The sequence below is a fragment of the Dama dama genome, chromosome 17 (genome assembly GCF_033118175.1).
Source record: "Dama dama isolate Ldn47 chromosome 17, ASM3311817v1, whole genome shotgun sequence".
In the NCBI taxonomy this organism is placed as follows: Eukaryota; Metazoa; Chordata; class Mammalia; order Artiodactyla; family Cervidae; genus Dama; species Dama dama.
Window position 1 is genome coordinate 45,635,442 of NC_083697.1, and position 14,682 is coordinate 45,650,123.

The following is a 14,682-nucleotide window of genomic DNA, read 5'->3' on the forward strand; positions in this document are numbered from 1 at the left end:
CTTGAAAGCCCTGATTGAAAATGATATATAGGCATATGTTTATTACTGGATACATTTTCAATTCTTGACTCAGAGAAAAAAAATAAACTTTTTCACGATTAGTAGCCATTGTGTGATTAGCTGTCAAATAGGCTAGAATGGCTCACAACTGGATCAGCAGAAAGTACAGCTGTGAAAAGCTCAACTCTGTTAATGTTTTCCTGTCCTGTGAATCCGGTTACTCTTTTTTCCAGCAAATTCCAAGCCCTTGTTTTAACCCTTTCTTGACATCCATTGACCAAAATTCCCCAAGTTGTCTCCCTGCTGCATAATCTATAGTTACCTTACTTTTTTCTTCCTTCAAATTAACAAATATTCTAACTTTCAGACTCAGTATCTTCTTTTTTGGCTTGACTCCTCAATAGGTACAGAAGATTATCGATCAAAATTAAGTGGGGACTGCTTTGCCGATTTGGCTTGTCCTGAAAAGTGCCGCTGCGAAGGGACCACAGTGGACTGCTCCAATCAAAAACTCACCAAGATCCCAGACCACATTCCCCAGTACACTGCAGAGCTGTAAGTTCATCTCCCAGCAAAATCCAGTTTCAGAAGGAGGGAAGGAGAGCATCAAAACGTTGGGATTCTTTTCTTGCCCTTCCATCCTCAATAATTATGTTAATTTTAATTGACACACATTGGCATAACTCTTTTTTGTACAAGTGTAAGTATTAGAGGCTCTCTTCCTTCTTCTTTCTGGTCCAAGGTACATCTACAGAAAATAACTCTCAAAAATTCAGTTAGCACTTGATAATGCTAATAACAATACATCCATTTGATACTTATTACTTGGGGGCTTCCCTGATAGAGCAGTTGGTAAAGAATCCACCTGTAATGCTGGAGACCACTGGGTCAGGAAGATCTGCTGGAGAAGGAGTAGGCTACCCACTCCAGTATTCTTGGGCTTCTCTTATAGCTCAGTTGGTGAAGAATCTGCCTGCAGTGCGGGAGATCTGGGTTTGATCCCTGGGTTGGGAAGATCCCCTGGAGAAGGGAAAGGCTACCCATTTCAGTATTCTGGCCTAGAGAATTCCATGGACTGTATAGTCCAAAGGGTGGCAAAGAGTCAAGACACAACTCACTTTCACTTTCCCTGATAGCTCAGTTGGTAAAGAATTACGCCTACAATGCAGGAGACCCTGGTTCAATTCCTGGATGGGAATGATCCCCTAGAGAAGAGTTAGGCTAGGCTGCCCACTCCAGTATTCTTGGGCTTCCCTTGTGGATCAGATGGTAAATAATCCTCCTGCAATGCGGGAGACTTGGGTTCGATCCCTGGGTTGGGAAGATCCCCTGGAGAAGGGAAAGGTTACCCATCCCAGTAGTCTGGCCTGGAGAATTCCATGGACTGTATAGTCCGTGGGGTGGCAAAGAGTCAGACACAACTTAACGACTTTCACCTTCTTGGGTATGAATTATGTCCAAGGGCTTCACTGGTGGCTCAGGTGGTAAAGAATCTGTCTGCAATGCAGGAGACCCAGGTTTGATCCCTGGGTCTGGAAGATCCCCTGGAGAAGACAATCCTAGAGAAAGAAGACTCTCCAGTATTCTTGCCTGGAAAATCCCAGGGACAGAGAAGCCTGGCGGGCTACAGTCCATGGCGTCGCAAAGAGTCAGACACAGCTGAGTGACTAACACTTTCACTGTGTCCAAACCCATTTCTAAGCACTTAATCATTTTTTAATGTATTTAGTCTTTTCAGCAACCAAATAAAATAGTTTGGAGTCAACATTTTGAACCTCTGTTCATTGTGAATTCAATCAGAGTCCTTTTTTATCAGCTATACTATTGTAATTCACTAACTCATAAGTGGAAGGATTCAGTGATTATCAAGTATAAAACAAAAGATATTTTTCTTTTTCTGAACAGTGGATAACATAGCAGGAAAAACTGAAAATGATAAAGTGTGAGCAGATCTGTATTTATAATACTAACATAGGGCTTAGCACATACAAGTTTCTAAAATATATTTGTTGAATTATTTATAGATTCTGTGTCCATCTGTGTTGGCCTTTACTGACTTATTTATAAAAGTACAACGTTTAATGCTAGGGTTTCTAAAAAAATCCAAAAAAAAAAAGAAAAAAACCTAATGAAACCTCATCACTTTTAGAACATCTTAGTAATGTTTATGTCTAGCACCATCTGGTATTTGTCATTAACTGCTTTGCAAAGTTGGTTGTCTTTTTGTGTCTGTATAATTCTTTCATGTACAGCTAGATTAGAACCCCTTGATGATGACAGGGATTGTTTTATAGTTTATCTCCCACAGTACCTATGCTGATGCCTGTTACTTAATGAATTTTAATCAATTTACATATTTAAAAATTATACATTGCTTTCAAAAAGATGACAGAAGCTAATTACCTAGTGGCTATAAGGATGTTTTTTTAAAATTTCTGTTAGTACATGAAGCTATTTCATAGGTCTAGAACTTTAGAAATGTGTGGCGACCATGCAATAAAATCTCCAAACTCTGTGTTTACTGTCATATACGGAGTTATATTTATGTTCAATAACTCTGCAAACAATTCAAATTGTATCTTTCAGCATGATAATACTTAAGATAAGTTTATCTGTCACTCATGAATTTAGAAACTAGTACCTAGTTTATCTTTCAGGAAAGATTGTGTGTGTTTTAAGAAATTATGATTTTTAAAAATTATTCCTGGGAAGAAAATATTTGCAAAACATTTATCTGTAAGGAACTCATATCCAGAATACATCAAGAGCTCTTGAAACCCAGCGATTAGAATCTACCTTACCTGAGACTGCCCTGTCAGTCCATTGGTTAAGACATAGAGCTTCCACTGCAGAGGGCATGGGTGCAATCCCCCAGCCGAGGAATTAAGATCCTGCAAGACACGTGTGTGGCTGTTCTTCCCTCCCCCGACCCCGCTCAAAAAAGTACCTTACCAGATGAAAGAGTGATCAAATTACGTGTATGGATATTTCTCCAAAGAAGATATCTAAAGGACCAATAAGCACATGATGGGGCACTCAGGATCACTAGGCATGTGGAAAATACAAATGAAAACCACAGTGAGGTAGCACTTCACATCCACTGGAACGGCTTTTAAAAAAGACAGTGACAGGTGAGAGAAATTGGGGTCCTCATACATTGCCGGTGGAAACATGAGATGGTTCAGCCCTTTTGAAAAGCAGTTTGGCTTTTCCTGAGGTAGCTAGCATGGTTAAATAGCTTTACCACACGACACAGTGATTTCACACCTATGTATATAGCTAAGAGAACTGAAATCATGCATTTACACAAAATCTTGTACACCAGTGTTCCTAGCAGGATTACTGCTAGGAACCATCAAGAAGTGGATGCAACTCAGATATCCATCAGCTGATGAATGGATAAACACATGTGGTGTGTCCACACAACGGAATATAATTTGGCCATAAAATGGAATGAAGTACCGATCTATGCTAAACATGGAAAGACCTTATAAAAATTAAGCAAAGTGAAAAAAGCCAGGCCAAAAATCCACATTTTGTATGATTCTATTAATAAGAGATATTCAGAATAGGAAAATCTATAGAGACAGAAGATCAATTACTGGTTGCTAAGGATTGAGACAGCAGAGGGCAGGAAATTGAGAGTGACTGCTGACAGGTAGGGGGTTTCTTTTTTGGATGATGAATATGTTCTGGAATTAGAAAGCAAAGGTGGTTGCACAAGTTTGTGAATATTTTTAAAGCCACTGAATTGTACACTTTAAAAGGGTACCCTGTGTATGGTCTGGAAATAGTATATCAGTAAAGTAGCTGATAAAAACATTTCTGGAGCAAGTGACTAGGAAAAAAATGGTCTAAAATGCCTTTGGAAGCAGTGGTAAGAGTGGAAAAAAAGAGGAAAAAACATTTACAGATTACTGAATGAAGAGTTGGCTTTGAATTTTGATTTTGGTTTTCTCTACTATATGCTTCTTAATATGTTTTATTTTGATCCTTACAATATGGGATAAATTGAAAAATATCCATCCTTCCCACAAATTTTCTGATACGTGTCTGGTATTTTTCTTTTGGATAGTCATTAAATAATGTTCTAATTCTGTACGAGAAATAAAATTTAATCTCTTCCTGACTTTTGGAAATGAAACTCCTCCGTTTCTGTTTTCCCTAGGCGCCTCAACAATAATGAATTTACAGTTTTGGAAGCTACAGGGATCTTCAAGAAACTTCCTCAGTTACGTAAAATGTAAGCCATATATTAGCCATCTTTAAAAATTTCTATAGTGTTGTGTTCTCTTATACCTTTGCAGTTTTATTTCAATTTCTTAGGAAATCGGGAAAATTAAAGATTCAAAGAAATGTCCATATGGTGACCACTTGTGATATGAATAGAGGGTAAACTCCGAGAGAAACCTAAGTAATTTGCTCTTTTCCGTGTATGTCAGTGATGGCGACCAGGTTTTCCATAGCAGAACCCCTAGTGTCTTTAACTATGACGGCTGGTCTGTTACGTGGTCACAGCAGGAGCCCCCCAGTCTAAGTGCATTAGAGATGAGTTCAGTAATGTGTTGTAACTTCCTTCACCAGTCACCAAACCATGCTGTTATTTCTCCTTCAGCACATTCATGTCGACTGTTTGAGTTTTTGCTTCATTAAACTTTCATTAGAAGATAGTCAAAATTAATGATTGGTAATCTGGGCTTGATAGCTCATGTGCGTTACTACATGTGTGCAACTCATATTTTAAAAGTAAGTTTCTAAGCTCAGCAGTTTCAGCCAACACTCAGACAGTAATCCAGCCCCCTTGGGGATGGTGGAAGGAGGGATAGGACAGAGGCCAAGAGTGTAGGGCCATGGAGCACTGTCAACATAACAGGAAACACCAGGAGGAGCATAGAAACATACTTTCATGATATCTGTGCTGTCATGCTGCGACTGAGCCGCAGGCAGACAGAGTGGAAATGGCAGAGCAGACTGAATGTACTTCCTGTGCACTTGGCCTGCACGTTATAGTGCCTCCCAAAGAGTTTCTAAATTCTGAAACGTCCTCCTTTCTCACTGACGCTGACTGCTTTTTCTTTTTAGCTGTAAAGTGCTTTTCAATTCAATACATATTTATTCAGAGGCTGCTATGTGCAGTGCTCTGAAAGGAATAAAATGGTACCTAAAAATGATCCTTATTTTGTGGGCATCACTGGTCTTGGAGCGGGCCTTGAGAAAGAAAAAATCTCTAGGAAGATGTTACCTACCTCAACTGGATGTTCTTGCCCTCTGGGCAAGCATTAATGTTTTGTATCATACAGAATATGGGCAGTTAATTTGGTTGTTCTGACACATTATTACATGAGAGGTTATGGGCAAAATCGCATATTCAGATGCATTTCTGATGTTGTCTAAGCCCATTCTAGTTTTTCCTTCTTTTCTCTCCTCAGTTGCCTTCTTTGAGTAATGAATTCATTAAACTGTTTAAATCAGGGGCATTTCTTTGAAAAAAAGTTACTTATTAAGTGTGGCAGCAGACATGAAAGTTTACACAATGCAGTGCCTGACATCAAGGTTTTTATATTTCTGGGGGCCCTGATGGATCCCTGATTGGGCGGGCACCTTTCAGCATAGATGTTTCCTGCTTGTATTATTATCACTTTGGCTTGGTGGAATCAAAAAGTGGTGATTTTTCAGAACCTTGGGAATGCCAGGCCGTGAAGAGCTTAGAGGTTTTGTGGAAGATGGTTGTTCAGTAAAAGAAAATGATCAGACGCATTGCTTAGTGCCCTTGTTGTTAGAAATTGTTTCAAATATTTGTTTCAATCATTTTTACTTAGAAACTTTAGCAACAATAAGATCACAGACATTGAAGAGGGAGCGTTTGAAGGCGCATCTGGCGTGAATGAAATACTTCTCACGAGTAATCGTTTGGAAAATGTTCAGCATAAGATGTTCAAGGGCTTGGAAAGCCTCAAGACTTTGTAAGTATTCTCATTTGCATTGTGATTTTTCTAGCACAGAGTTGTCATTCCCAGTTCTTTATATTCCTGGGAGGGGGAGTAGCTCCTGCTCTTCCTCATCTCCCCATCTCTCTGTCTCTCCATTCCTCTCAATCTCTCTCACACACACACACACACAAATACATATTTTAGAGGCAAACAATTCCTAACTCCAATATGTCTGGCTTTAATATGTTGCTTACAAATGATCGATAGTCTCTCCCGGCTATTGAATCCTCAGCAAAAAAAGATCATCTTGGTTCCAGTGCTTGAACAGATCTGGCTCCCTGTTCTTCCTCAAAATGATCATTCTCTTTCCTTTTATTCAAATTCCTCTGTCTAATACTATGTCTTGGCCCAAGGTCACCAGCTTCAGAGCCCATTCCAAATCTGCAGAATAAGCCTAGCTCGAGACTTCATCTTCCCTTTCAAGGTCTTAGTGAAAAAAAGAGAAACTGGCTGCTGGTGTCTCTTTTACTATCTAATTCAAAGAAAACATGTTAAGAGTATGTCTACTTACTCAGGGATAGGAAAGCTGGGAAAAGAAATCTTACATGTTTCTAAAAGGTTTTTGGCCCAGGGAAATGTGGCTTGAATTGACGAGTAAGGACAACACCTTGAGTTACTTGAATTTTCATTCAGTGTATTTATGTAGTTTTTATAACCTTTAAAGCATATAAATATGTTTGGTGTAAGTGGTGGCCTACGCATTGGAAGAAACACCAACAAATCTGAAACCTTCGGAAGATATGAAGGAAGTTGTAAGCAAGAAGCAGCCCTTGGGAATTGCAGTGAAGAGAGGCTAAACTCCATGTCTCCCCTAAATGCCTACCCTAGCCCATGGAGGCACCAAGAGCCACGCCCAGGGGAACTGAGACCCAAGGGAGTTCATGCCTGTCCTTTATCAGATGTGAAGGAGAGGACATTTCCCCAGCATTCAATAGCATCCCAATCAACATCCCACTCAAAAAAGCACCTGTCCGTGAAGGGCACACACGGTAGCCTGGAGACAAACCACCCAGCACAACCAGCCTACAACCTGCCGGCCCCTCTCACGGGCTAATTCGGAGTCCCGGCAAAGTGAAAAATGTCATGCAAATATCCCTTTGGTCTTTTTATGGAGTAGATACTGGGAGTGTGTAGAAGGAGGGCAGAGAAGTTATACTACAGGTGACTACATCTACTCATGCCCCCATCCCCCTCCCGCAAGCTGTCTCAGTAAGTTGGCAAAACTAAGTCCTGCAACGGGCAGAAGCCTGCCTTCTTAGATAGTGGCTGAGTCACTGATGTTACTAGAGCCTTCTCCTTAAAGGGGCAGTGTGTGTCAGGGTGGGCAATGGGGGGTGTTTGCCAAAACTCAGTCTCTGTTCACCAGTGCTGAATAGAAAGGTGGTGAAAGATATTGGTGAAGTAGAAAAGAGTAGCTTTTATTGCTTTGCCAGGCTAAGGAGGCCACAGAGGGCTAATGCCATCCAGACCATGGGACCCACCTTGGAGTGGGTAATGAGTTTTATAGTGTTCAAGGAGGTAGGGCGTGGTCAGTTCGTGGACAGTTCTTGGACTGATTGGCATCAAGGTTAAGTTTCAAGCATCATCGATTTTCTGGTTTCAGCCAGTTCTAGGGTCAGCAGTTTTTACCTGAAGGGAGTTTATCTCCTGTTAAAAAACAGCTTAGGAATGTGTATCAGGCCTGTATCTGTATCTTTCAAGAAACTGGGAGATCTGTGAAACTGCCATGTGGCAGAATTATGGTCTAAATTGTTACCAGTTCCCTAGCCTAACAATTCTTTAGGCTATTTGTTTCTATATCTTCATATTTCACAATCATCAACTCTTGAGTTAGCCTTTTACTTCAAAAGACAAAGACACAGGGGCTTGTACAAGGGGCTTCAAGGGGAGGCGAGGTCTGTCTGTAACTCTGCTTGCTTTAGTCAGCCTTGGGCTGCCATAACAAGATACCACAGACTGAATGACTTAAAGAGCAGAAATGTGTTTTCCTATTGTTCTGGAGGCTAGAATTCCAAAATCAAGGTGCTGAGATGATTGGTTTCTGGAGAAAACTCCTTCCTTGGCTTTAGATGGCCACATTCTGTCTGTGTCCTTATATGGCTTTTCCTCTGTGTGTGGGACAAGAGAACTCTGGTGTCCTTTTTTCTAAGGACACCAGTCCAATCAGGTCAGGGCTCCCCCTTAGGATCTCATTTCATCTTAGTGAGGTCGCTCAGTCGTGTCCAACTCTTTGTGACCCCATGGACTATAGCCTACCAAGCTCCTTCATCCATGGGATTTTCCAGGCAAGAGTACTGGAGTGGGTTGCCATTTCCTTTTCCAGGAGATCTTCCTGACCCAGGGATCGAACATGGGTCTCCCACAATGCAGGCAGCTGCCTTACCATCTGAGCAACCAGGGAAGCCACTTTACCATCTGAACCACTATTTCACCTTAACTAGCTCCCTAAAGCCCCTATCTCCAAGTGCAGTCCCATCAGGGGTTGGAGCTTCCCAGGTGGCTCAGTGATAAAGAATCTGCCTGCCAATTCAGGAGAAGTGGGTTTTATCTCTGGATCGGGAAGATCCCCTGGAAGAGCAAATAGCAACCCTATCCAGTATTCCTGCCTGGAAAATCCCATGGGCAGAGGAGTCTGGCAGACTATAGTCCCTGGGGTCACAAAGAGTCAGACACAGCTGAGTGAGCATGCATGCAAGGCTTCAGCATATGAGTTTTAGAGGAATACAGTTCAGCCCATAAGAGCACTCTAAGGAGTTTATCAAAGTCTTTCTTTCTGACTAGCTCCAGTCACAGGACTGTCTATGAGACAAGTTCTCTAAATTCAGTTTTCACCTTCGTTATATATCTAGAAATGCTTTATGCCTCCTGTGTTTAGGCATCTGAGGTAGACACCCACTAACTCTCTACTTAATCCCACTGTGCCTCAAGCTGCAAAACAAATCCTTTAGAGACAAGCTAAAGGTATTGAAAGGCCTTCAGTGGGTTTACTGGGACACAGCTATTGCTTTAAGTGGTATCTTTCAGCTTAGAGCTATGAAGATTTCGACAAGACCCCTCCCCCTTCACTGCCTGCCGACTTCTCAACCCTTTAGGACTAGTGAACCTCTTAGTTGTACATGCACATATTTCAGTGGGTCTTTGAAGCCCCAGCATTGCAGGCAAAATGTAGTACATATGTGTGCTTACAGATTTTTCCAGCAACAGAAAGCAAAGCTTTTTTCAACTTTTCCCAGAAGTCTGTGACTCCAATAAGATTAAGACCAAATGTTCTTATTTATTTATGACAAAGGATGGCGCTGATAGTCATACTTTTCTGTTGTGCATTTGTTTCCAAATGCAAAACAACACCTTGATAAGGAGGGCATTATCCTTTCTTGTTATCTGTAACTTAGCAGAATGCGAAAGCCGGTACTTTTAATTTATTAGAGGACAGTGTAGAATTTTAAAGGAAAGTTTTGTTGCTATTTTTGCAGTCTTCTAACAGGGTGGTCAACCACATCTAGAAAAATTAAGGAAAATATTAACTTTTTAGCAATTCTGAATGAAGTTTATGGCAACTATTTATTTTTACAATGGATTTTTAAAGAAGTTTTTCATTCCCTTCTAAGCCCTGCAAAGAAACAGTTTGCGAACAGAATTGAGAACCACCAGAACTTTAGCAGTGATGAGGAAATGATAAAAGTTTTAATCCTACTAATGTCAGTGACTAAAGAAAAAATGGTCAGAATTTCTTTCAAAAGAAACCGGTTTAAGCTTAACAACTGGGATCTCTTAACTGTAGAGTAGCTTTTATTGCTTTGCCAGGCTAAGGCAAAGCAACAACTGGGATCTCTTAACTGTTGTCTCCTCAAAACAAATAAAATAGTTTGTAAAGGCTTTGTGGAAGCTCAGTCAAATTTGGCTCCCCCAGCCACTGTTGACATTGACTTGGCTGTAAGTCCCTGAGATGCCCTTAGTCCTGTATCCGCTCTGGCTATTGATTCTTTTCTGCCTCCTTTCTGTTCAGCAACAAATGTAATGTTTCAGAGAATACACAAATCACAGGGCTTCCAGGGCTTAGGGAGGTGTGGGTGAATCAGGATATTATGTAATGATGCTACCATAATTGTACCATCAAAGGGAAACATTCTGCCTTCATTAGATAGGGTTGTAAGCCCATATTGAGACTCTTGAGTTTTTGTAACCGAGTGTTATCACTGCATTTTGTTCTTGCACAGGTTTCTTAGTGTGACTGGCTCTCCACATCTGTGGATTCTGCATCCACAGATTCAAGCATCCGCAGTGAATGCAGAATCCGCAGATATGGAGGACCACGAGTTTGGTATATGCAGGGGGTCCTGGAATCAATCCATCAGGGATACAGGGAAATGACTGTACATATCAGCATTTCCTTATGATAGGAGAACATCCAGAAAGCAGGAGTGAATGCTATGCATTTGCAAAGAGGGGTTATTGTGGTCTTCAGATAGGCAAAATTGATATTTTATCTTCTTAACGATGTTGTATTTTTCCCCCTCAGGATGTTGAGAAGTAATCGCATAAGCTGTGTAGGGAATGACAGTTTCATAGGACTCAGCTCTGTGCGTTTGCTTTCTTTATATGATAATCAGATTACTACCATTGCACCAGGAGCTTTTGATACTCTCCATTCTTTATCTACTCTGTAAGTATGAAATATAGTCTTCATTGATGTACTAATTAAGCCAGTGTTTGATATTTATTACTTTTATTGATACCAATTTAATGCATTACTAAGAGTTTCATAAACATAGGATTAAAGACAGGTATTTTTAAGGACAAATTTATCATGTTAAACTTATTTTAATATTTCTTACAATATTGCCTGCTATCTTATGTTAAAATTTAACAAAAATTATAGTATTTTTCAGTGAATTATTTATAACAGTGTGATGTGGCTTAATTTGTAAATGGTAATCTTATAATTTGATTGAGTTGCAAATGAGAGAAACGTATTTTTTCCCCAGTGTTCTCACATTGGTGTCTTTGCCGTACAAGTATCATAAAACAGAGTTGATAGGGTTATTGCCAACAAACTGTACTCAAAGGATCATTCACAATGACAGGAGATATATTATGATGACCAGACCGACAATAAAAACTCACCATAGGGCATTTACTATGATATTAAGAAGATATTAAAGAAATAGGGTGAGCCTATCCAAGAGCACATTTTATGTAGACAGTCAAAGAATAAAGAATATTTGTAGGTCTACAGGCAGAACTCAGAAAGTGTCAGAAAACAAACTCTCCAAAACAAACAAAGGTATTTTAAGCCCCTTGTATGTAAGTATCTAAAAAAAGCAGTATCTGAAATGATAAATCTTATAGCTGATACGGCTTTCTGGTGAGAGTGGCATCTAAATATACTAATTTAACTGAAAAGGTAGTTAGAAGGAAAAAAATCATGTTTAACATAGCTGAAGTCCCAGAAGAAATAATTTGAAGGAAACATCTATCCATCAGTAACGTATTTAATCCTCTTTCCACATAAAATGTGACATTTTCCATCGAGTGACTAATTTGTGCATGTTAAAGATGCCGTGTTTATAAATAATGGGATTGTCAATAGGTTAGTGCTGAAGTGGTGCAATGCCAAAAGTATTGAGATTTGTAGAAATAAATTCATTTTTATAACTGGCATTTAATCAACTCAGCTGTCAGTTTAGATGGGAAACCTATTCCCTAGAGCAAATAAGAGATGGAAATCTTGAAATGACAAATTAATGAAATAGCTGTTGTCAGGTTAAACTCAATAATATAAGGTAATCAGCCTTCATCTTTATATTAAATTACTGCATTATCAGTGTAGAGAAGTTTGACAGCAAGTCAGATCTCTGACAAGTTTAAATTATCTCTAAATGAGATATCCATCAGGGTACCCTGCATAAACTCTGAATTGCCACCTTCACTTTATTTTTCATATGTAATTATTTGAAGAATTCTCATATGAAAATATTGTTTTTATTGTTTAAGTTCCAGACATAAATCTTGTAGCCAGTGAATGCATCCTGTATGTTGTATGTGACTGAGCATGAATTGGGGGTGGTATGTTGTGGGAAAATGGTAGCATGGAATTTTGAGAAATACAAAAGCAGACCCCTAAATTTAACTCTGCATTGTTTGCATGTGGTGCTTAGAAACCTCTTGGCCAATCCTTTCAACTGTAACTGCTACCTGGCTTGGTTGGGAGAATGGCTCAGGAGGAAAAGAATTGTAACAGGAAATCCTCGCTGCCAGAAGCCCTATTTCCTCAAAGAAATCCCCATCCAGGATGTGGCCATTCAGGACTTCACTTGTGACGATGGTAAGAAGGCCCAGCCGGGGCTTTGATCAACAGACACTCTCTGGTGACTGTTCCGATGCTATAGGGCATATGCAGCATTTCATGGTTCAGGTAATGGATAGCTGTAGTTATTATGCATTTTTTTTGCTTTGTTTTGCGGTTTTATTTTGTTTTAAGCAACAAGCACTTACTTGCTCCAACTGTACATTCACATCTAACTCTACTTGATATGTGTTTCTGAACATTTTTAAAGATTTTCCCATTTTCAACCTGTGATTGATACTATTTATATAGCTTCATTTTTGCTTTTCTTTATTACTCCAAGCATCTGTTTTAGTAATTACCATTTTTAAGTGATAAAGGCATTTGACTCATAAAATAGAAATTCTAGTAAACATAACAAAAATAATAGTTTTCATTTTTAGTACTCTCTATATATCATTGCATTTGATTCTCATAACAGGTCTGTAATGTAGGTAGAATGTAGGTGCTATTATTTTGCCAAAAAGTGGAGTTCATTTGAGCTCTATATTTTCAAATGAGGGACCCATACATTTTTTGCTAAGCTTTTTAAAGAAAATAATCTGTCCCTTTTTGTCTCTTCATGTCTGCTTACAATTTTTCCATAATTCACTTTACATTTATATATTCTAATTAAAATTATAATTCTAATAAAAAGTGTAAACAGCTGAACAAAGAACGTAACATTGTAATCGTATTGATAATACTAACTGTGAATTGTTTTCTGGAACTCTGCCCTAGGCGGTCTGAAAAGAGCCCTACACAGAACATACAGTGTCGATTTGTAAATCCTTAATGCCCTAAGCATAAATCGTTATATGGCTGAAGTCTCTTGTGTTTGTTAAACTGAAGGCATAAAACGCCTTCTGGCACCTTCAGAGCCACAAATCCGGTTTTCCTATGTGTCTTTTGGCAATTCAGGAAACGATGACAACAGCTGTTCCCCACTGTCTCGCTGTCCTGCGGAGTGTACCTGCTTGGACACAGTGGTTCGATGTAGCAACAAAGCCTTGAAGATCTTGCCCAAAGGAATTCCAAGAGACGTCACTGAGCTGTAAGTAGAGCTCATCTCTCCCTTTTCCTGAATGAGTACTGTTTCGCACACCAAGGGAAATGGAGACCAAACAAAAATCTTTTGAGTCTCATTTGCAAAGTACATTCATTCCGTGGACCATTCATTAGTATCATATAAAACCCTAAGCAAAGAGCTAGTTCAGGTCCCCTTGGGAAAGGCTGGTTGTGTGTTTCTCTTTGTTTTGCACTGTAGGATTACCCAGTGCCTCTGTTATGCAAAGGTGCTCTGTGAGCTCCCAGGGGGGAGGTAAGCCTTAGTGTGCCTCCCACAACTGGTTGTCTCCACAGCCCTTTTCTCATGGACTATCTTGCAAAGCCAACGTTCTATCAAATGCACCTTGAGAAATTCTACATCTTTAGTTTATCTTCAGTGACTAGAGTATTTCATATGGTTAATTATTCTTTACCCCGTGTCCCCTTAGAGAATATCTCACCACAGGAGATACATAAATATGTAGGGTGTAGAAGAAGCTGACATAATCTTCAGCCTTAAAAAGAGGTAGTGCCCCTTTGGACTTGAATCAGAGTCCTTTAGGAAGGATGTGGGGCCAGTGATCCCTAACACTTGCAAAACTGATATATAACCACAAATTACATGGCCACTATACATATACAGGATACTAAGCACCACGCACACTTGCTTAGCTGCCTCCTGCTTTATATGTGGAATGGAATAAATCAAAGCATCAACTGCTTGAACAATGCTGCACGCAGGCTCTGTCCGATTCCAGTATCTCTATACCAAAGATCCGGGGCAGATGCTTGATATGTGATTGAGTCTTTCGCCTCTGTTTATTTTTCAACTGTGTTAAACTATGTATCAAAAATGGAATTCATGCACAACAAACCAGTAATTTTGATAAACTTTTGGCAACCTGGAATATAAGTAATGAGGTTCAAGAAGATGTCACTTCAGTTATCAAAGAACTTGTTTTCAAATCATGTGCAGTTTTACGAATTGTAATTTGGTCTTTAATTGACACTTACAGAAAAAGTGTGTGATCATCCCTCTAAGAGTGAGCTGTTGTTAAGTGTTCAGTTTCTCTCTCTCGGTACCAATCACAGTTGTTAGTTAACTATGAGCCCTGCTTTATATGTGTGTGTAATTAAAATGTTAATTGTTATTTTGATATGTATTTATTTCAAAAGATTACTAGCCATCCAGTGTTGAGAAGCTAGATGCCTGTAGAGTATTCTATAGGCAAATTGATTCTAAGAATAACCCAGCCAAGACCATAACACTCAGCATAACATTTAGATTATCTTTGATGCTGAATCTCTTTTCTACCATTT

The 14,682-nt window shown here is 39.5% G+C and overlaps 1 protein-coding gene across 2 annotated transcripts in view; it reads left to right on the forward strand.

The window, feature by feature from the left end:
• Positions 1–14,682, forward strand: part of SLIT2 (slit guidance ligand 2) — a 385,924-nt gene that overhangs the window by 292,303 nt on the left and 78,939 nt on the right. For both annotated transcript variants that reach the window (XM_061164461.1, XM_061164462.1), the window contains 6 exons: positions 405–555; positions 4,169–4,243; positions 5,820–5,963; positions 10,510–10,653; positions 12,149–12,315; positions 13,237–13,369. In XM_061164461.1, the coding sequence (XP_061020444.1) occupies positions 405–555; positions 4,169–4,243; positions 5,820–5,963; positions 10,510–10,653; positions 12,149–12,315; positions 13,237–13,369 (814 nt within the window). The remainder of the gene's footprint in view (positions 1–404; positions 556–4,168; positions 4,244–5,819; positions 5,964–10,509; positions 10,654–12,148; positions 12,316–13,236; positions 13,370–14,682) is intronic.